General features: G+C 36.3%; 2 protein-coding genes and 1 long non-coding RNA gene across 9 annotated transcripts; 1 reads left to right on the top strand and 2 right to left on the bottom strand.

Annotated features, from left to right (window-relative positions):
* Positions 1-221: 221 nt before the first annotated feature.
* Positions 222-14,221, bottom strand: LOC110936399. 7 transcript variants are annotated; one of them, XR_002589980.2, is made up of 5 exons: positions 13,960-14,221; positions 1,500-1,731; positions 1,289-1,413; positions 627-701; positions 222-507 (listed from the first exon to the last, which is right to left on the bottom strand). It is a non-coding gene; the product is annotated as an uncharacterized LOC110936399 (long non-coding RNA). The 7 variants fall into 7 exon arrangements; XR_002589975.2 differs by having other exon boundaries at positions 1,660-1,731; positions 13,960-14,199; XR_002589974.2 differs by having other exon boundaries at positions 1,289-1,731; positions 13,960-14,220.
* Positions 14,222-17,493: 3,272 nt separating this feature from the next.
* LOC110933386 lies at positions 17,494-19,721 on the top strand. Its single transcript, XM_022176611.1, has 3 exons — positions 17,494-18,385; positions 18,748-19,056; positions 19,141-19,721. Exons 1-3 carry the CDS (start codon positions 17,494-17,496, stop codon positions 19,719-19,721), a joined length of 1,782 nt encoding a protein of 593 aa, XP_022032303.1.
* Positions 19,722-20,841: 1,120 nt separating this feature from the next.
* Positions 20,842-22,798, bottom strand: LOC110933385 (B3 domain-containing protein At4g34400-like). The gene is made up of 6 exons (XM_022176610.1): positions 22,748-22,798; positions 21,967-22,293; positions 21,653-21,769; positions 21,418-21,543; positions 21,191-21,322; positions 20,842-21,102 (listed from the first exon to the last, which is right to left on the bottom strand). The coding sequence occupies exons 1-6, from the start codon at positions 22,796-22,798 to the stop codon at positions 20,842-20,844; spliced, it is 1,014 nt and encodes a 337-aa protein (XP_022032302.1).
* Positions 22,799-23,273: the final 475 nt, after the last annotated feature.

Here is a 23,273-nt window from a genome sequence, read left to right as displayed (position 1 = left end):
TTTTTGTATTTTAGTTACAAAAATACAACATTTTCTACACTCAAATGCAACTTTTTTACAAAAAAAAAAAAGCAACCTTTTTCTAGAACTAATGCAACCGTTATTATTTTTTAACAGATAAAACGCAACCTTTTTTTATAGCAAAAGCAACATTTTTTCACACAAATGCAACCTTACAACATAAGTTCAATTGCTATTAATTGATGTAAATTCAATAGTAATTACACGAAAACAATAATAAACAAGATATCATTGATAATCAAAGTGTGTACTTCAACATGTTTGTCGAAACTTAAATAACTTTACAGTCAATTACAATAATAAAAAAAGTGAAAACATTCCACTAATCTCGACCTCCAACTACTTGTTTCATAACCTTCCGCATCATAGCTTCCAAGTTGGGTTGCTGGCTGGCAAACTCTTTTCGCATAGTTTCAAGCTCGGCTTTTTTTCTTTAATGATCATCTTCAATCCTTGTGCGCATTTCCAACAACTAGTTTTTCTCAACTTCAACATTTAAATTAGTTGAAATAAGCCTTGTAAAATTAATAACTTGATAAATAAAATAACTGCCTAGCGAAACATAATTCATAACACAGAGACACAGAAATATATTTTAAGCGTACCATTCCACCACTACCTCCAAGTTCAAAAAGTAGGTGGTAATCTCCGTCTCCATCAAGCTCTACAAGTGTGACTTCCTACATAATACAAGAATTTTGGTAAACGTTCTTACTTCCAACCATATCATCCGCCCAAATAAACAAGTGTTCTACCAAAAATAACAATGAAAGGATTGAATGCCTGAAGTTACAAGCTACACATTTTCTGAACGTACAAACCTCGTTTCTAAACCTCACAAAGACTACTAGAATATCATCATATACAATATACTTTAAATAAATATATAGTACTCATGTTATATTTAAATATATGATTCTAGCTCATCAAGTTGCAGCAATCACATGTCAAAATAAATATGCATCATCTTCGATTTATACTACTCATGTTATATTTAAAAAAAACGGTCCTTCAATTCTAGAATCAATTTCACAATATCATCATATACAATATACTTTAGTTTATTGAGTTTTCATATCAGAAAAGGCCTACATATATACAAGATTTTCGATCTTAGTATGAACTAAATTCTTATGTTCTTAAGGTACCGGAGCAAAAGTCATTCCACAATTCTCTCAACTTGTAGACCACAAACAATATAAAAACTAATTCAAAACAATAATTAATAAATGAAATAACTAGGGCTTGTAAGTGAGAAGATGCAAACCTCTGTTTGTCGCTGGTATGGTAATCCTGAGGGCTATTGAAGTCGTTGTCAAAATCTGTCATCAAACTAAGGCATGCTTGTTTTTTAAGCTAAGAGGTCTGGTGGTGACACACTAGTCATTGAGGCTGATTAAAAAATGTTATTAATCAATCAAAAAAGAATTAGAGAACTTAATATCAATACAGATTAATAGAATAATATATGAAATTACTATTTGTCCGACTCATCTTGATATGAATTTTGTACAGTTGATAAATGACTTGTACACTTGAAGGCGGAAGTGGCACAAGTTCATCATTTTCTTTGATTTACCTTTAAAACACTATTGTTATATAAAAAAATATGAGCACCAAAGCCATAAATTGATTTACCTTTAGCATTTAACTAAGATGATAAGATCATACGATTTATACAACTGGTGCAGCAACCATAAGGTTCGTAGCCTGCAATCCCATTGTTGGTGCACTTGTGTCTGTACTTTGTCTGTATTCAGTCTGTATATAAACGATGTTCTAAGTCTGTAAGTTGACCAAGTCAACCATCCTCCGGTTTGACTTGGTCAAACAGTTAGAAAGTAGTTGTCTGTCTCGAAGGATAGCTCCTCGAAGGATACTGTTGATCCTTCGAGGTACTCGAAAGACATGCTTCGATTGTTAGACCTCGAAGGATCATCCTTCGAGGTCATTGCTGATCATTCGAACATCATGTCATCGATAGATGATCCTTCGGACCATCTATCGGATCCTTCGGACAAGACCTGCTGTGTATGGGTATAAATACCCATGCATTGTGTTGAGTTCATAAGACAGACATTTAGACAGATTCACACACTAAAAGAGAGAGTCTTCTTAGAGAGCATTCTGTCCGAAACTCACACACACACTTTGAGAGTTTACATGTTAGATTTGTAAACATTGTGCTTGTAACCGAAACCTTCATTTGCATTAATACAAGTTGTGTTAATCGGTGAACCCGTGTGTGTTTGTGTTTATACTTGCTTAATCTCGGTTTGCTTGCTAGCTTGGATTCCGCACTCGCTAGTGGGTTAGTATAACAAGGTTTGAGGTTCGTCATCCTCCGACAAAAGGGACCTACAAGTGGTATCAGAGCCTGGCTCTTTACCTTGTTTAAAACCGGGTTATTCAAGTTTTGGTGTGTTTGGACACTTAGTTTGGATTCCGTTTTTAGTGCTTTTCTTGGTTTTTCTTACATAAAAGGCGTTCTAAACCTTCGGGAGTGTTCAAGTTTGGGTTGGGTAACTTAAAAACTTATTTTTGAGTGTGTTGGTAATTTCCGGCCATATTCCGGTCAATATTCCGGTGACTGGTTTGAAGATAGGGTTTTCCTTTTTGGGTAAATTATCTTTCAAAATCTTAGTTGGTGGGAAAGTTGTCAGCCTGCCATACTCTTTGCCGAAAGTTGACTTAGCAACCCATCACCTTTTCACCAACCTATCACATCAACGTCAGTTGTGTCAGAATCTCTCGAAAGATATCTTTCGACATCGAAAGACCATCTTTCGATCAAGGAAGGCTCGAAAGATCATCATCCTTCGACCCATCCTTCGAAGTCTGAAACATATCTTTCAATAAAGGAATCTATTCGAAAGGTAAGTGTCCGAAAGATAGGGATTTATCTCGAAAGATAAGGATCTTTCAAGTGTGAATCTTTCGAGATTTTGAATCTTTCGAAGCCAGTGCTCGAAAGTCAACAGTGATCCTTCGAACACTGTTGATCATTCGAACAAGTGTGATCTTTCGAAAGTCAGCTATACGAAAGATAAGGATATTTAATTCGAAAGATAAGGATCTTTCAAAAGGGAATCCTTCGAGTTCTTGAATCTTTCGAAACCATTGTTCGAGATACAACAGTGAACTTTCGAGTACTGTTGATCCTTCGAACAAGAGTTGATCTTTCGTTTGTGGTCAGTTTATTGTTGACAAGTTTCTGTGATTTCAGATTTTTCGACAAAGATCCTTCGGCTGTGTGATCTTTCGGATTACTCACTTAGCATTTATTTTGCTTATCAATCATGAATCCGAGTTGGTGGAATCCTGCTCCAGATAATGGTGAATATACAAGATCAAATGTCACTCCCTCATGGTGGGGTACACCGGCTCCAGACGATGGAAAATACACGAATACAAGGTCATCTCCTTTATGGGCTGAGTCGCCAGTATCAACTTCTTCTCAGGGAAATCAATGGGCTTTGGTATCGAATCAAACTCCGAGCATTCAAAGTATTCTACTAAGCGAAAGTGAAACAGGAAGTCTGAATCGACCTCCAAAGTTGATGCATTTGAATGAATATCCAGGATGGGTTGAGAGATTTAAAACATATGTTCTTGGTCAAAATACCGAACTGTGGATACGTTTCACCACAGATTTCGATCAAGCCATAGAGGTTGCTGCTTCAGATTCTGCTACGTTTGCTGATCTTCCAGAAGATAAAAAGAAAACCTATGATCTGGAAAAGAAGGCATACGCCATTCTCACTCAGGCGTTGAGCAAGGATATCTACCATCAGTTTGTCAGCTTCAAGACAACAAAGAAGTTGTGGGACGGATTGAAAAACAGAGGAGTGGGAAATGCAGCAACACGTCAAATGCGTCATGATCTTCTCAAGAAAGAATTTGAAGGTTTCACTTGTATGGATAAGGAGTCCTTGGGAGATATGACAAGCCGATTTTATCATCTGCTAACGGAATTGGATAATTATAGTGTAGTGACAACTCAAGCTGAAGTTGTGAAGAAGTTTGCTGATGCTTTGCCTCCTCAATGGAGTAGTTTCTTGGAAATCCTGAAGTACAACGGAGTGTTGAGAACCACTAATATCAACGAATTCGTGCAACTTTTGGAAAACAAGGATCAGGAGGAAACATTGAAGGCGAAGAGAGTTCCATTGCCACAGAATCCAGAAATGTACTGTGGAACTTCCAATTCTTCGTCTGCAAGAACCGGTTCACATGCTCCACTTCAAACAGCGTTTGTCACAAGCACAGATTGTTTTGGCAACCCAATACAAGTTCCTGTTAAGCCACCTCCCACCACAGACATGTATGGAAATCCAATCCAACCACCTCCACCTCCTCCTGCTCAACAACAACGTGCATGTTATGGAGGAACATCATCTGCAGGTCAACAATCAAAGCCAAGTACCGTACAGCTCGACACTTCAAGCTTTTCTAAAGTCAGTGTAGAAATAGCTAAGGAACACATGGAGCTACTTAACACTGTAGTGAGCGCGTACTGTGGGTTGATAGAAGGTCAGATTGGCAATATTAATCTGACACAAGAAGACTACCGGCAGATTGATAAAGAAGAGATGGACTTGATGGACATCAAGTGGGCCTTTGCTAGTGCTGTGAGAAGAGCAAAGGATTGGATGGAAAGTACTGGCAGAACCAGCTTGGAAAGTAAGCGAGACACCAAGTATGGGTTCGATAAGCAAGCTGTAAAGTGCTTCAACTGTGGTGAACGGGGTCACTTTAAACGGGAATGCACAAAGCCAGCTCAACACGGGAATCAAAACCCCTTCAGAAACCAAGGCAACCGGCAGAACAGAAACAATGATCGTGCCATGGTACCTGTCAACAACCAAACCAACCGGGCACTTGCGGTTCAGGTAGATGAAGGTTGTGACTGGTCAATCCAGTTGGGTGGTGATGCTCCCGATGGAACAGCATGTTTTGCTCAGGTTGTGAAGGAGCTAGTTCACACCAGTGGTGGAGAATCTTCTGCAAGTGGTGGTGAATCGTCTGAAGATGAAGACTCTTCTGGGTACAGCAGGAGTGTCGATGAAGAATCATCAAATTCTGGTGATGATCATGTGGGTGAGACCTCAAATGCAACAATCGATGCAGATATTGATGAACTTTTGGAGGAAGCTGCAGCAGAAGCTCAAAGAAGATCTATTCTGGTGGATCAAGCTGCTTATACTTCGTCTTCTCTCCATTCAGCCTTTATGGCTAATGTCGACGGTTCATCAAGTCAGGTATGTGTCGATGAACCCACTGTTGTTAATTGTGATGAATGTACTAGGTTGCATGCTAAATGTGCTGAAATGGAGAAAAGTATGTCTGAGTTGCAAGGCAAACATGATGCTTTACAAGCTAGTTTGTTTGACTTGCAAGACAAACATACTACTGTGAATGAGAATTTGAGTGACTTGCAAAGTAAGCATGACACTTTGCAAGAAAAGTATGATGTGACTTTCCTCCACAATCAGAAATTGACTGTGGACCTTTCCAAATGCACAGAAGCCAACATGTTTTATGAAAACCATGAAAAAGAATTTAAGTCAGTAATTGAAACATTAAAGAAAGATAAAACTGAACTGACTAAAATGGTTTCAAGAAAACAAACTGATATTAATTTGTATATATCTCGCCTTGAGATTATGCAAAAAGAGATGGCTTGTGTGAAAACCGAAAGTGATGCGATCCAACTCAAGCTAGACAGTTATTTGAGCTCTAGCTATGTATTAGATCACATCATTGATGTTCAGAAGGAAAAGAGGGATGTCACATGCATAGGCTACAAGAAGTGTCCACCACCAGTGAGACATAATTATGATGCCATGCCTGATGAAGAGGACAGGGTGTTCTTTGAACCTTCTGTGCCTCTAGATGTTAAGGAGTTTGCTGCAGGACTCGGATACCAAAAGGAAGTATCCTCAGATTCAGATGTGTCAGCAGATACATTTGTTAGTGCTGAACAGAATCAAGATCCTCCAGTTGTGATTGAGGATGCTGATTCGTCTGATGATGAATCTGATGATACTGTGCCAGCAAAGTCTGATGCGGTAGTCAAAAATGGGGACATACCTCTTGAGAATCACATTCTATGTGATCCCCCTGTACAACCCGCTAAGACTGTTGCAACTGAGTCCTCATCTGCAGAAGAGCCGGAGAGTGTGAATTTGCTGTACACTCTAGTTGGTGACGATAAAATTTACTCAGACAAAGATTTTCCCATTAAGAATGTTAATCAATCCTTAATCTGCAAAGTCTTTGAAAATTCGACAAGTAAGTTTTTGGGAAAGACAGGACCACGTGTTACAGTCACACAGTGTCCTCCTATTCCAAAGGCTGAAATTCGAAAACAATTTGGCAACAAGAAATTACCAACAGTGCCAAAACAGCAAAATCACACCAAGACCAAAGGAAAACCACCGACTCAAGTCCAAAAGAAGCCGAACCAAAAGAAGAAGAAAAATGTTAACTTTGTGAAATCGATGGGAACAGACAAAATTGAAAAGTTTGAAAATCAATCTAACTTAGATTTTGTCAAGAAAACTATTGTCGAGAAAAGAAATGAACCAAGCAGTTCAAAGCCTAGTACCTCGGGTTCACAAAGTTCAACATCTTCGGCTAAGCGATCACATGATACTTCGGGGTTTGTAGAACGAAGATCATGTTTTGAGTGTGGAACCATTGGGCATATTATTAGAAACTGCCCATATCTTCATAAACAGAAAGGAAAGGTTGATGATCCCCGTGGCAAAACTGACCATAAGCCAACTGTTTCCACAAAACAAGATCCCCGACTTGTAAAAGAAAGGGAAAAGAAACAGAAAAGGCAACAGGTCAAGAAAATTGAAAAAGCAATTAAAATCGATGTGGTTCAAAAACAATCTGTTGCTGTAAAACCAGACAATTCTACAACTTCAAACAATCAAGAAGTTAAAGTTTTAAAGAAAGACACTGGTAAAACAAAACAGACATGGAAACCTAAATCGGTTACTAAATCAGGGGGACCATCACAATTCACCAACCATCAAAGACAAGAAGTTATTGTCATTGATGAAAATGGAAGACCCAAGACCACAATGGCTTGGGTCCCCATCTCCAACTAATTCATTTGAGTTCATGTGCAGGAGGAACTATCAGTAGTCATTGGATTGTTGATAGTGGGGCATCCAGGCACATGACAGGCGACATGAAGCTTCTCTACGACGTCAAATCTATTAGAGGAGGTTATGTTGCTTTTGCTGGAGATAAAGGTGGATATATAACGGGTGAAGGAATGATATCCAACGGGATTGTCAGCTTTGACAAGATCAATTTTGTGCAACAACTTGATCACAATCTTCTTAGTGTTTCTCAAATCTGTGACAAGCAGTTCTCAGTACACTTTGATGCTAACGGATGTTATGTGCTGAAACCCGGCTTCAAAATTCCAAAAGAATGGATTCTCTTGTCGGCTCCAAGGATAAATGACTTGTACGTCCTTGACATGAGCCAAGCTATTACTACGTCTGCACAAGCAACTTGTTTCGTTTCCAAAGCCACAGAAAAAGACACTATCTCTTGGCACAGACGAATGGGTCACATTCACTTACGCAAAATGAATCATTTGGTATCAAATGAGTTGGTGAATGGTGTTCCTCTCAAAAATTTCCATCTTCAAGACGTCTGTGTTTCGTGCCAGAAGGGAAAGCAAACAAAGAAGAAGCACCCTACAAAGAAGATCAACACGGTGGCAGTTCCTCTTGAACGCTTGCACATGGATTTGTTCGGTCCTGTCAAGCACAAGAGTATTCGGGGTGATCAATACTGCCTCGTGGTTACTGATGATTATTCAAGATTTTCATGGGTTGCGTTCATGGCACACAAGAGTGAAACCTTTGGTATTATCAAAAACTTGATCATTCAGATTGAGAATTTGTATAAGTTGAAGGTTAGGCGGATACGTAGCGACAATGGTACTGAATTTAAAAATCATTCCATGACGGAGTTCTGCTCTTCAAAGGGTATTCTTCATGAGTTTAGTGCAGCTTATACTCCTCAACAGAATGGTGTCGCTGAACGTAAGAACCGCACATTGATCGAGACTGCTAGGACAATGTTGGTAGAGTCGCAGCTACCCATTCCATTCTGGACTGAAGCTGTGGCATCTGCATGTTATACATTGAACAGAGTCCTTACAGTCAAAAGGCACAACAAGACCTGCTTTGAGCTTCTTCAAAAACGGAAACCAGATTTGTCTTATCTAGAACCGTTTGGAGCTCCATGCACAATCATCGATCCTAATGGAAAGTTTGGGGCAAGAGCAATTGATGGATACTTTCTTGGGTATGCCACCCCTAACTTACGAGTCTGGAATCTAGAGACTAAAAGGGTCGAGGAATGGTCTGAGGTCAGAGTACAAAGGCACACTTTGCCAGTCAAAAATCCGGGTCAACCTTGGATGTTTGAGTATGATGACTTCTTCAATTCGATCAATGTTGAAGCCGTTGAAGAAAATGCTGCGGCTAGGATGTTTTTCGAGAGTGACAATGCAACAGTTTCACCGGTGGTTCGTCCAATTCTTGTTAATCAAGAACCATCTTCTTCGGTGAACAATAATACTCTCAACAATGAGGATTTTCATGATGCAAACGAATTGAACGAATCTTCAGAGGATGATGAATTTCTAGATGCAGATCAGGAAGCTCCTACAACAGCAGTTCATGGTACTTCAGAGGGTACTCCTCCAGTGGATGCCCATAGAACAGCTGAGGCTACTGCATCATCCTCTTCGTCAATTCCGGGCCTTGAATTGGTTGTTGATCTTAACCTCAACAACCTGGGTATAAGTGTTCCAGTTCCAGATAATCCAGAGACAAGGATTCATAATACCCATCCTCAACAAAACATCATTGGAAATGTGCAAAGTGGCGTTCAAACAAGAAACATGTTGCGAAACAACAACAATGCAGGCTTGTATGCAGCTATTCGAGAATCCGGGCAACAAAACGATTGGTCTTTCGCGTGTTATGTCTCACAGGAAGAACCAAGAACGTGGAAAGAAGCCTTGAAAGATAACGCTTGGGTTGAAGCAATGCAGGAAGAGCTGCAACAATTCCAGAAGCTGGGTGTCTGGAAACTCGTAGAGAAACCTGCTGGATACAAGAAGATTGGTACCCGTTGGGTCTTCAAATGCAAAAAGGATGACCGCGGAGTTGTTATCCGAAACAAGGCTCGTTTAGTCGTTCAAGGTTTTCGTCAGATTGAAGGGATCGACTACAACGAAGTCTATGCACCAGTTGCACGTCTCGAAGCAATTCGAATCTTTCTAGCCTATGCGTCCTTCAAAGGATTCAAGGTTTATCAGATGGACGTGAAAAGTGCATTCTTACATGGTGTGGTTGAAGAAGAGGTATACGTCGAACAACCTCCAGGTTTTGAAGATCCTATCCATCCCGATCGGGTTTGGTTGCTCAACAAAGCTCTTTATGGTCTTCATCAAGCACCACGAGCTTGGTATGCAACCTTATCTCACTATCTGCTGGAGAACGGTTTTCGTAGAGGTCTTATCGACTGTACTCTCTTCATCAAAGAACAAGATGGAGATCTTCTTCTGGTACAGGTATACGTTGATGATATTATTTTTGGTTCTACTAATGATGTCTTGTGTAGGGAATTCGAGCGCATTATGCAGGATAAATTCGAGATGAGTGCTATGGGGGAAATGACCTTCTTCTTGGGCCTACAAGTACAACAAACAGAGTCTGGGATATTCATCCATCAGACTAAATATGTTGGTGACATCTTGAGCCGGTTCCAGATGTCTGATGCAACGCCCATTGGTACCCCATTGCCAACAAATCACGGAATTACTCCAGACTTGAAGGGAGAAGCTGTTAGTCCCTCAAATTATCGCGCAATGATCGGATCTCTTATGTACCTCACAGCATCAAGGCCAGACATAATGTACCCAACGTGCCTGCTTGCCAGATATCAAGTTAACCCGAAGGCCTCACATCTTGCTGCTGTTAAAAGGATTTTTCGTTATTTGAAGGCGTACCCTGACACCGGTCTGTGGTATCCTAGGGATAATAACTTTGAATTGGTAGCTTTCAGTGATTCTGATTTTGGCGGATGCAAAATCGACGGTAAATCCACAACGGCTGGATGTCAGTTCTTAGGAAATCGCCTAGTCACATGGCAGTGCAAGAAGCAGACGTGTGTCGCTACATCAACATGCGAAGCTGAATACATTGCTGCCTCAAGTTGTTGCTCCCAAGTTCTTTGGATCCAACAACAAATGCGGGACTACGGTTTTGAATTCCTAACTACTCCTATTTACGTTGATAATTTTGCTGCTTTAGATATCACTAGAAATCCTGTGCAGCACTCAAAGACCAAGCACATCGAAATCAAATATCACTTCATACGTGATTGCTTTGAGAAAAGGCTAATCGATGTTGTTAAGGTCCACACCGATGACCAACGTGCCGACTTATTTACCAAAGCATTTGACAAATCAAGATTTGACTTTTTATTATTGGTAAACGGCATTAAGGTCAAGCAAGAGTAAAACCAACATCGGAAAGTCATTTTTGTAAATATCTTTGTGTGTTTTTAAATTCATCTTAGTTTATTGATTTTAGGGGGAGTAAATCCAAAAATCAGAAAATCCAAAAACATCGAAAAATTTCAAAAACACAAAAACAATAGAAAAACAAAAATGAGTTTCCTGGCGAGCAAAAGAGAAAATGATAGTACATCAGTGGTCTATCCAAACCTCTTTAAACCTTTAATGAAAAACGATAAGCAGCTCTATATAAGATGTATCGGTAGGCTCACAATCATTTTAAAGTGTGCAGGGTGATATAAATCTTAATCGACTGAAGATCAGGTGGGAACCATTCACTGGCATATGGTCTTAGTACCGAAATTTCGTTTGATAGATTGCCGAGGTTCTGAGATATTCGGTCTTTATGCTGCTTATCATCTGGGTATCATGGTTGTTTCTTTTACCGAAAAATAACGGGGACGCAAGTCTAGATCTTCCATGATACTATACTTACGTGTACATATTTCATACTGCATTCGACCTCAATAAGTGATAAACAATCACATGTCCAAATCAAATAAGTGATAAAATATCACATTTTTCCGGGTGTCAAGTTCGTCTCTCTGCTGTACGGAAGTACTGACCTGTTCACGGACTTGCACCTGTGCCCTCATGCATACGAAAATCAAGTTCCTCATAAATAAGTGATTATATCACATAGGACTTGTTTTCAAATCAAAATAAGTGAGTATCTCACAGTTTATACGGTCAAACAGATGATAATCGGTATACTCACCGGTAAGATGAACTCTCGTGCATACCTTGATACGGGAATGTGTCGTGATGTGGATGAACACCGGTCGGTAAGTATAAATTATACCTTAACGTATCCCCTCGCCATGATTACATCTGATAAGTTGAGCTTAAGTGGACAACAATACCGATAATTGTTATAGGATGCTTATCTTAATGTTAACTAACTGAACAACAAGAGTGTTTTGGCATGACCGTACACTGATATGATTCTCTTACCCTCGAAACTCGCAAAAAGAATGTTTGTATATATTTATTTATTTACTGCTTAACTTTTATTGTTTTTTTTAAACAGTTTCGTCGTTTGGTGCATATCAGCACGACATTAGCGGTGATGTCGTTTGATAACACTCAAAAGATTTTGAATTGTTGTCTTTTAATTTCAAAAATACCAAAAAGATTTTAGGCGTGTTTTAATATAAACTTTATAAAAGCCAAAAAGATTTTATTTCTCCTTTATTTTCGATCGTACGATGTTGGAGCTCGAGTCTTCGTTACCTGAAACCTGACTGAAAACCGAACTGACTAAATCTTCATAAACGGTCGAAGTTTGCATGTTTTGAAAGTTAAAGTCTAAAATTGACAAATTTGTTAAACTTTCAAACTGTCGGACGGTGTTTGATTGTGACATGGTCATTCGTGTGTCATTTGTTTATACTATATTCCAAGCAGTTGTTCTCATTACGCGTTTAGATTTCTTGCATGTGCAGATTCTAAAGGCTAGGAGAACATGGTCGATGACAAGCTCTGGAATGAAGACACGACGAGAAGGTGCTCAATAATGAAGATGATCGAGTTGCCGCTGGCCATCATCAACACCACAAGGATCTCACTTCATAAAGATAAAGTCTTTTCACGAGCATAACTCAAGGGGGAGCTTATGTTAAGGGGGAGTTTGTCAACACACTTCCTACATGATACGGGTAGTTTGTTGATACACTCTCTGCTTTCAAGACGTGAAGACTTTGAAGATCCTCCGACTTTGAAGACTTGAAAGGACATCGAGACGAGTCTACAATTATAGAAGATAAAGACAAAGCTACAGCCAAGGGGGAGTTTGTTGGTGCACTTGTGTCTGTACTTTGTCTGTATTCAGTCTGTATATAAACGATGTTCTAAGTCTGTAAGTTGACCAAGTCAACCATCCTCCGGTTTGACTTGGTCAAACAGTTAGAAAGTAGTTGTCTGTCTCGAAGGATAGCTCCTCGAAGGATACTGTTGATCCTTCGAGGTACTCGAAAGACATGCTTCGATTGTTAGACCTCGAAGGATCATCCTTCGAGGTCATTGCTGATCATTCGAACATCATGTCATCGATAGATGATCCTTCGGACCATCTATCGGATCCTTCGGACAAGACCTGCTGTGTATGGGTATAAATACCCATGCATTGTGTTGAGTTCATAAGACAGACATTTAGACAGATTCACACACTGAAAGAGAGAGTCTTCTTAGAGAGCATTCTGTCCGAAACTCACACACACACTTTGAGAGTTTACATGTTAGATTTGTAAACATTGTGCTTGTAACCGAAACCTTCATTTGCATTAATACAAGTTGTGTTAATCGGTGAACCCGTGTGTGTTTGTGTTTATACTTGCTTAATCTCGGTTTGCTTGCTAGCTTGGATTCCGCACTCGCTAGTGGGTTAGTATAACAAGGTTTGAGGTTCGTCATCCTCCGACAAAAGGGACCTACACCCATAAAGAATTGGAATAATGGTTAGCCATATAAGTAATGGATCTAACTGTAATCTCATATGGTCAAAGTTCAATTTATGTTCCTTAAGCCATAAAAGCGAACATTGATTTATCTACACTCTTAAAAACGTTATTGACTCCCATAACTTTCTTCTTATCATGAGTGTTTCCTGATGCGCTCTAACTGATTAGTTAGAAGAATAAAATCCAGCCAGCTATTTAAGTGGAAAAACTGGAAAAAAAACAAAATGTACAGTTTCTAACCTCCAAATCCGAAACACATAGATTTTGTAATGTAATTTTTAAGGAGTATTGTTAGATGTTAAAGCAAACATGTAATAAAGTTAATGAGATCAAAGTAATTGAAGTACTAATTAACAAGAAGTGAGTTTGATCTTAATCATTGATAGCTAATTCTCTACGGAGGGTCTAATAGAGAGAAAAACATGTTGTGCAAGTGATGAATACAGGAAATAAAGATGAAGCACATGGTACAACAGGGTGAAGCCTACACCTCTTACAAATTGATAATATATAACAAGTCCGACACCTCTGAAGTCTTACTTTCACTAGTTTCTACCTTATTGTGTAAGACTGTAAGTTAATGACAAGCATTATTATGAAATTATGCTAAACACAGAAGGTCCACCAAACTACATGGAACTTCCATCAAATCTTCAACAAAAGTTAGAAAAATCATATCATGTGCCTTTCATAACACGAAATAAAGATGATATTATCAACTTGAATCAAAAGATACAACACATATTATACTCAAAACTGCAAAATTATCACAGATTCTTGTTAATTGGTACTAAGGAAATGTAAGGTCAAATAAAAAGACTACAAAACAAATAAAAAGTTAGGAATTACTACCTCTGTTGCGTCAGTAGTTGATCGGAGCAAAAATCGAGTCGTAGGATTCCGTTTTAAGCAATTTTAGGGTTTCAAGAGGCGTAAATATTTACCAGAGATCTGTCGACGGTGAAGATGCGATTGTGTAGGTTGTTCATACGGTGGCCGGAGCTTCCAATGCTGGCCGGAAAATCGCCACACGAGTTGGAAATATGGAGGGGAACTGAGATGAACAAATGATGGATGGATGAATTCGATTAGGGTCTTATTTGGTTCCATTGCTAGGTTTGGGTTTGGGTTCACCCGGATTTGTGGGTTAACTCGGATTGGCGGGTTGCCCGACCCATTTAGTTCTCTTCTCAATTCGAATTGCTTTTCTTTTGTTACAACTTACACGACCTTGACAAAATTGTAGGGATTTCTAGAATGTAAGATATATTTTATGATCAACTAGAATTAAGCACCCTACATTGCGGGGCGTAAAATCATGCCAAATAGTACCAATGTCACACCATCGTCAGCGATCACCAACACTGACTCGACCTAGGACCTACGGGTTGCGACGAACCTGTCAAACATGAAAAATAGACGTATAAACGTTGAAAGACACATGCACGTTGCGCCATGTTAACTCGCAAATTTTTGAACTAAACATAAAAACGTTGAACCACACATGTATGTTGCGTCGTATTAACTCGAAAAAATTAGAACAAAACGTAAAATGAATATTTCTGAAAGATGAAAAGTATAGGGGACAAATTTTAAAAGTCAAAAAGTTGTGAGGTTAAATTTCAAATAATAAAAAAGTTTAGGGTTAAAATTAAAAAAAAACAAATTATGTGGGGTTAAAATTGCAAAAGGTAAAAACCTTTCGGTTATGAGTAAAAAATCAAGTTTTTTTTTTAGAACTCCCAAAGCCTAATTTACAACCAATCAAAGCTAAAAGTTGTTACTTATTTAATTTATAGCATTTATATAATGGTATTTTGATTTTAATTTTTCAAAAGTTTCGTTTGTACAATTATATAAATTATATAAATATTGTTGACAAAAGACGATAAATGGTAACTTTTTTTTATAATAATATATAGTTTTTGTTTTTCTTTTATTTAATTTATTATAATAGTTTATTATTGTATTTACTTTTAGTAACATATTGTTAATTTTTTTTCTTTTTTTAAAACCATGTATTTCCCGTACCATTTTTTTTAATAATTTTTTTTCTTTTTTAGAACATATATTAATTTATCTATTAACGTGACTTTTATATGAGAGTTGCATTTAAAATTTCCTAATGCAACTTTTTTAACAAAAGTTGCAAATTTCAACTAAATTTGCAACCTTTCAAAAAAAGGTTGCAATTTTTAATAAAATTTGCAACTTTTTTAACAAAAAGGTTGCAAATTCAATATAATTTCGCAACCTTTTTTTGAAAAAGGTTGCATTAGATCTTCTAATGCAACCTTCATGTTCAACAGAGTTGCATTAGAGTCAAATGCAACACATTTGAAAAAGGTTGCTAATAAAAAGTTGCATTAGGCCAATTTTCTAGTAGTGAATATAACTGGAAAATATTACGAAGTCACGACTCCAAAATAATACCCAACACCCTCAGGAAATAAATATTTAAGTTACGCATTTGATAAAGAAATACGAAACGCCAAAACGTGATATTGTAATATTTCGGGAAAATAGTCTGATACCAATATTTTGGTAAAATATTATTTTGGTAACAATAGAAATAAAAATATATTATTTTTGGGAAAAATATATATATTTTGAAAATACATTATTTTTTGACAAATGAGTTAAATATATTTTCCCAAGTGGGAGATAAAAATATATTTTACTAGTATATTTAGAAGATATATATAATTTTGGAGAAAAATATATATTTTTTGGAACGATACATGATTAGACAAAACAAGGTTTATTTATATATATTTAAGTGAGACTTGAAATACATGGTTTTGGAAAAATATATTGGGAATATATTAACATATTTTTATTTAGAACAATACACCAAAATACAGCGCCATTACGTGTCAAGATATACAAATACGAATACTTGAAAAGTATTAATACAGAAACACTGCATAAACAATTATTCCAAAACTAAATATAATTATTATAACTTGGGATAATACCAGAAACGTAACCCAAAAACACAAATACTAAGACAAGGCACGACCCGTTCGTCTAATAGACGTTAGTACGCTGTAGGTAGTCGTGTTGGCTGAGGAGACTTGGGTTACACATACGGAAGACGCAATACTGTGAGTTCATGTCCCCCTTTTCTCTTAACTGTTTTCAGTTTTATAGGTCGGGGGTGAAATACGTGCGACAATTATTACAGACTTATATATACATGGTATGGTTAGCTTAAGGAGGGTTTACTACTTAGATCATGTGAGTGGGTAGGTGGAAACTGAGGCCATTAATCCTCGTTGTAGGATCGAGGGACATTAGTGATAGATCTATTTGGGTGTAGCGAGCCCCACTCCTGAGCCCGCTGAGTGGACCAGGTGGTGACTAACTGCCCGACGCACAAATCCAATAGGTTTGAGTCTTCCTGCATCACTTCACACATATCATTGGCTTTGCAACCCAATGGTGATCTCTTTTTCCTTAATTGCTACATACCAGGGACTTTTATACATACTTACAACATTTTCAAAGGTTTATACATACTCACTTTTACATGAACTCGCTCAACTTTATGTTGATTTTTCAAACTACATGTATTTCAGGAAATTAGTAAATGGATCTGGCGGGCGTCGGAGTTTTTAAGCTGCGTTGTGAATAAAGATGTCATCCAAGTCATTAGGGCTTAGGAGACGTATCTTAATCCTGGACGAGATACACGGTCCTAAACTCGGGTTTGTTTTAAAATCTTTTGTTGAGTCTTTTTGAACTCCTTAAAACACGTTATGGTTTGTAACTTAAATTTGTTATCGACATTTGAGAAAATTATGTTGTATTACTTTTTAATCTAAATTAATGGATGTACATCTACTGGTTTTATGATATAGTGTTGTTATGATCGTATGCAATGGTATTGAGAAGTCACACCAAAATAATCCACGCTTCCGCAAAAGCCAGGGTGTGACAGAATTTTCAAGATAAAACTAGATTCCATAACAAAAGACTTGAAAGAAGGCAAGTTGCTGGGCAGAGTTAATTCTGGTATGTTTATTTTATACGTTAACATTTAAAGGCTAAAGTTTTTAAATAATTTTACTTTATTTTTTTGTTAATAGTATTATTATTAATCTATGTTTATTGTTTATAATATGAGTTAGTTATATATTTTTTTCTAATATATGATATTTTTGTTATTGTACTCTGTAGTTGTCTATACTGTTGAATTTAAAAAACGCTGACTTCCTCATGCACACATATGTGTATTCATGCATGCTGACAGCAAGATACTACCCGTTGACCAACTAGATCCAATCATTTCTGCCGAAGTGAAGTTCCAGACATAGCCGAGGATCTAGAGTTATATAAATTTGTGGCAGACTACATGATTCATGGCCGTGTGGTGCTCTCAATATGAATTGTCCTTGCATGATCGATCGTAAGTGTTCCAAGAAGTTTCCTAAAAAATTTGTTAACGAAACATGTTTGGATAAAAAAGGATTTCCAGTTTATGGTAAAAGGGATTCTGGCGTATCTGTTGTTAAATCACGCGTGAACGTAGACAATAGATATGTTGTTCCATATAGTAAAAAGCTGTTAAAAAGATACCAGGCGCATATTAATGTTGAATGGTGCAATCAAGTTGGTTCTATCAAATATTTGTTCAAGTACATTAACAAAGGCCCAGATAGAACTACTCTTAGAATTGTTGAAAGTGGAAATCATGATGAGCACGAACCTGTAGTCGATGAGGTAGAAAAGTATTACGATTGCCGGTATATTTCTGCATGCGTATCTGCTTGGAGGATGTTTTCCTATGATATTCATTATCGATATCCTACAGTTATTCGATTGCCGTTTCATTTACCTGGTCAGCAAAACGTAGTATATGGTGCAGACGATGACATTGACGAGGTTCTTAACAAACCATCTGTTGCTTCTACTATGTTCTTATCTTGGATGAAGTGTAACGAAAGATTACCAATGGCACATAAGTTTACTTACGTTGAGTTTCCTTCAAAGTTTGTTTTTAAATTAAATACTCGCAGTTGGGATGTAAGGAAACGACATCCTTCAATCGGTAGGATTCATTTGGTGTTTCCTTCAGCTGGTGAAGCATACTACCTAAGAATATTATTGAACAAAGTAAAGGGACCAAAATGTTTTGAAGATATTCGTACTGTAAATGGTACTTTGTATCCAACTTTCAGGGACGCATGTTATGCGCTAGGGCTTTTGGATGATGACAACGAGTACGTTGAAGCTATTAAAGAAGCTAATGTGTATGGAAGCGCTACTTATCTACGTATGTTATTTGGAACAATGCTGATGTCTGGTAGTTTGTCTAGACCAGATTTTGTATGGGAGAAGACATGGACGTATTTATCGGATGACATTTTATATGACAAGAAAAACATTTACATGTTGATGGTATGTCTTTTTTTAATTTTTTCATGTTATCTATTTATTCAATTAATATATTTAAAAATTTAATTATTTTCTGTTTATAAATTTATTATTTGAATGAAATAAAAAAAAAACTTCATTTATAAAAAAAATGTTGATTATTTACCCTTCAAATTCATTTATATCATATTTACTAAACTATATTTTAATATTCAAATGTACTACTTATTGTATAACATCTTCTATTTTTTGTTTTTGCAGATTTACATTACTCTGATGAGGAAATAAAGAATTTGGCATTGCTAGAGATTGAGAAATTCTTACTTCGTAATAACTCATCGCTGAGGAACTATTCAAATATGCCTTACCTTGATGATGAGTCTATTTCTTCCTTTAACAATCGATTGATCAACGAGGAGTTATATTATGATCAAAATACTATGGAAGATGAGTTGAATAGTATGTTATTACTTTTAACAGATGAGCAACGTAATGTTTTTGATCAGATTTTTGAATATGTTAGAACGAACAAAGGCGGTGTATTTTTTCTTTACGGATATGGTGGCACCGGTAAGACCTTTCTTTGGAAGACATTGTCGGCAGCAATTCGGAGTAAGTTTGAAATTGTTTTAAATGTTGCTTGAAGTGATATAGCTTCTTTGCTACTTTCTGGAGGTCGAACAGCCCATTCTCAGTTTTCCATTCCTCTGAATCTAAATGAGGATTCTCTTTGCCGCATGAAGCCTGGATCTGAACTTGCGTATCTTTTAAAAAAAACACAACTTATTATATGGGATGAGGCTCCAATGATTCATAAACATGCCTTTGAAGCATTGGATAGAACCTTAAAAGATATATTGATGCCTGATTGTTCAAATAGCGAAGCTTTACCATTTGGAGGAAAGGTAATTGTATTTGGTGGTGACTTTAGACAGATTCTTCCTGTTGTTCCAAATGGCTCTAGACAAGATATCGTGAATGCTTCATTGAGTTCGTCATATATATGGAATAAATGCAAGTTACTAACGCTAACAAAAAACATGAGGCTAACTGTTGGCATAAATCATGGTGATATTGACAAGACGAAAGAGTTTGCTAAATGGCTTTTGGATATTGGCGAGGGAAAACTTGGTGGTCGCAACGACGGGGAAGCTGTTATTGATATACCTCAAGAACTGTTGATTACTGATTCCACTAACCCTATCGGTAGTCTGATCAACTTTGTGTATCCTTAGATACTTGAATCGTTCAATGATCCAAATTATTTTCAAGAAAGAGCCATACTTGCTCCTAAGAACGACATTGTTCACGAGATAAATGATACCTTATTAGCAATGTTTCCTGGTGATCATAAAGAGTATCTAAGTTCAGATTCTATCTGCCAATCTGAGAATGTAACTGACCATATTCGACACAATGTTTACCCCCCCCCCCCCCGATGTTCTAAATGGTCTCAAAGTTTCAGGAATGCCGAATCATAAGTTGGTATTAAAAGTTGGTGTTCCCATAATGCTTTTAGGCAACCTTGATCTGAAAAACGGTCTGTGCAATGGTACAAGATTACAAGTCGTTACACTTGGTGATCGGATTATTGAAGCAAAAGTTATTTCTGGTAATAATATTGGGACTAGAACTTTTATTCCAAGGATCAATCTTTCGCCCTCTGACAAACGAATACCTTTCAAGCTTCAAAGAAGGCAATTCCCGATAGCTGTGTGTTTTGCAATGACGATAAATAAAAGCCAGGGACAGTCATTATCGAAGGTTGGTTTATTTCTAAAGCAGCCACGGACAACTATATGTTGCAGCTTCAAGAGTCAAAAGCATGGATGGATTAAGGATGTTAATATTAGATGCTGATGGGAACGTTACTAATAAAACTACAAATGTTGTCTACAAAGAGATATTCTCAAATTTATAGTTTGATTTATAGTTTCACTATTTTAATATTACTTTCCAACTGTCATTTTATTCGTTGCTTTTTTCCGATATTCATCTTTACTTTTTACTTTAGATTATTTTTTTTTACATTACATTTGTAATACATGTTACTTACAACTTATATAAACAATCCGAATCACATATAAACAAGCACAAGTTAGTTTGTAAATATATCTATTTAAACATTGATAACCAACAAGTGTTTATACACAATACCAATTGTTAATTACATTCAAAAATATGGTACGTGGTTGGATGATATAATAGTAATTTTCTTTAACCTTAAACTACCTAGGAACAAAATAAAACATGATAACCATAGATGATTTGTCCAAAAAAGAGTAAACATAAAAACAGTAGCACAAAACATTCATGATTTGTTCTACATAAACACCTTCATCATTAGATTACCTGTTAACCTGCATTAACCCCATCCACTTGTGATAAGATCAGGAGATTTCCTGAACTTATATATGTGAAATGCATTGTGTCACCCAAACGAAGGCCATTCTCCTTCATGAACATCGGCCAACCTTCGATTGCATACCTTACACCATCTCCATTCTTCTGGCGTCTAAGATTCATGTCGATGGTTTTTCCATTCATGTTTGTCACATTTAACTCATGCACTTTATTTCTGAATCCGGCAAATCTTACAACATTAGCAAGCATTCTCTGCATGAATTCCTTAATTAACAAGTAAATTAGGGTTATGCATGTTATAGTATTTCTGTTTCTAATTGAGTATGTTAAAAAGACATACCATGCGGTTTTCTCCTTTGGTTGTGAATTCATATTTACCACTTTCCTCAACAGTATTTTTCCTTGCAACAACTTTTCGTTCAACATCCAATATCTTCAAAGCATGATCATTTCTCTTTCTTTTTTCGTTTACCTTATTTTTTAAGACATACATTATATTTAGACTAATATCTTAATTTATAAAAAAAATATTGATCAATCAATGTTGTTATCTTATCATATACTTACCAACCGGTTCCGAGTTCTCTCTCCAACTGTTGAGACGTTTGGTATTTCAACATATGTCCCGCATATCAGCTCCTTACTGTCCTCCGCATGACAATATGCCTCAACCTGTTTTCCTTTCTTCTTAACCTGTTAAGCGAAACACTAACTTTAGATAACAATAAGCATGATTATTAACTAAATATGTCTACATATATTAATGAAACAAATCATCAATTATTATGTTTGAAATAATTACATCATCATTTGTTGGTTGGTTTGTCTCTTCTCTCAACGAAATCTTTGTTTCTTCCTTCGACTTTTCTTTTCCAGCAATGTTTTTATTCACCTCCTCTTTTTTACTACCTTCATTAATCTGTGTATGATAGTTAATAAAATTACAAAATCGGATTGTAATGTATTTTAATCTACATAATTATAAAGTTATTACCTCAGAAAGAAACTGATCTATCGAGTCATCATCATCATCACAGAATGTTTGTTATACAATAACATACCTAAATAAGTCGTATTTATTAGTAAACCGTTACAATTTAAATTGAAAATACTTACAAACTGAACGTTTTTGTAGTATGTGTCTTTAGGTATTTCTAGTAGAGACTCATCTTCACTTTCATCTTTGTTGGTCAAAACAACCTCAACTCCTCGACCATAAATTTTTAACTCAAATGTGTTGCTATCCATCTTCATCAACAACAGTATATCATCATCTTCTATCGCAAGATCATGAAATAACTTCGGACAACCTTTTGTAAAAACATAATTATCATTTATTTTCTCCGTCTTAACTTTCCAAATCTGACCTGCTGCAAATATGTTATAATAATCATTGACTGGTGTGTAAGAGTAACATTTTATGACATACGCTTCTGGAATCACCTGAAAAATTATGTAGCTCTTTATTCTCAAATATATATGTATAGCATTTATTTTTCAACTATAATAAAAAAAATAGATTCATACATATTAGTATACTTAGTATTATTTTTAAAATGCCGTAACGGTTTACTGTTAAAAAAGATTCACCACATATGTTATGACGAAACAATCCATTTGCATATTGTTATCTTCAATTATCCTTAAGCGCAATAACGTCTGCTTTGTCAATAATACGCCATCCGTCAGTGATAACAGATTCCCCACTTATACTTCTCAAAGAAACTGGCCAACTTCTTCGACTTTCATGATATATGATTAATTTAGTTCTTTGCCAATAATCACCATATACATTCTTAACAAAGTCAGTTGGCAGCACCTGTGTTTAATTTTATGTCTTAGATCGTATCTAACATAATTTATATATACTTTTTTTTTTGTAAGATTTGTATCATACCAGTTTTAATGAAGAATCCTCATCTAACACAGTTACGCATGATGAATTCATTTTTATATACCTGTAACATAGCAACAACTGTTATAAACATTTAGTATTCAACTTGAATTCATACATATAAGTTTATATGAATAACAGAACTACATCTTAAGCAATACTAGATACACACTTTATTATAAATATGCCTTTATAGCAATAATAATCCTAATTCATTTATCTCCATAAAATCTGTCTATCTACACTTTAAACGATAGCAAATGAACTGTTATCAGATCAATGAATTTGATTACAAGTAAATAAATAACAAATAATGTTGATCAATTTTTTAACAACGCACCTCTTTTTTTAGTGTTGATTCTTATTGTCTACATATATTCTCATATATAAGGAAATATAAAAGTATATGACATCAATGTAATCTTACTTCAATATAAGTCAACTAAAAATATTCTCAATCTTAAAATTTATGTCATACTAATAACCTATTCAATCATCCAAATAACAATGTTAACCATGGAATTCTATT

The sequence above is a fragment of the Helianthus annuus genome, chromosome 4 (assembly GCF_002127325.2).
Source record: "Helianthus annuus cultivar XRQ/B chromosome 4, HanXRQr2.0-SUNRISE, whole genome shotgun sequence".
Taxonomy (NCBI): domain Eukaryota; kingdom Viridiplantae; phylum Streptophyta; class Magnoliopsida; order Asterales; family Asteraceae; genus Helianthus; species Helianthus annuus.
The sequence above is the reverse complement of the archived record's forward strand: the minus strand, read 5'-3'. Positions and strand labels throughout refer to the sequence as shown.

Bases quoted from the DNA above. Each gene is read 5' to 3' on its own strand.
- LOC110933386 (XM_022176611.1), top strand. From the start codon at position 17,494: ATGAATTGTCCTTGCATGATCGATCGTAAGTGTTCCAAGAAGTTTCCT. The intron at 18,386-18,747 runs GTATGTTATTTG...TTGTTTTTGCAG, and splicing joins TGGAAGCGCTACTTATCTAC to ATTTACATTACTCTGATGAG. The intron at 19,057-19,140 runs GTAAGACCTTTC...GAAGTGATATAG, and splicing joins TTACGGATATGGTGGCACCG to CTTCTTTGCTACTTTCTGGA.
- LOC110933385 (XM_022176610.1), bottom strand. From the start codon at position 22,798: ATGAATTCATCATGCGTAACTGTGTTAGATGAGGATTCTTCATTAAAA. The intron at 22,294-22,747 runs GTATGATACAAA...ATAATTTTTCAG, and splicing joins AGGATTCTTCATTAAAACTG to GTGATTCCAGAAGCGTATGT. The intron at 21,103-21,190 runs GTATGTCTTTTT...GAATTCATGCAG, and splicing joins CCAAAGGAGAAAACCGCATG to AGAATGCTTGCTAATGTTGT.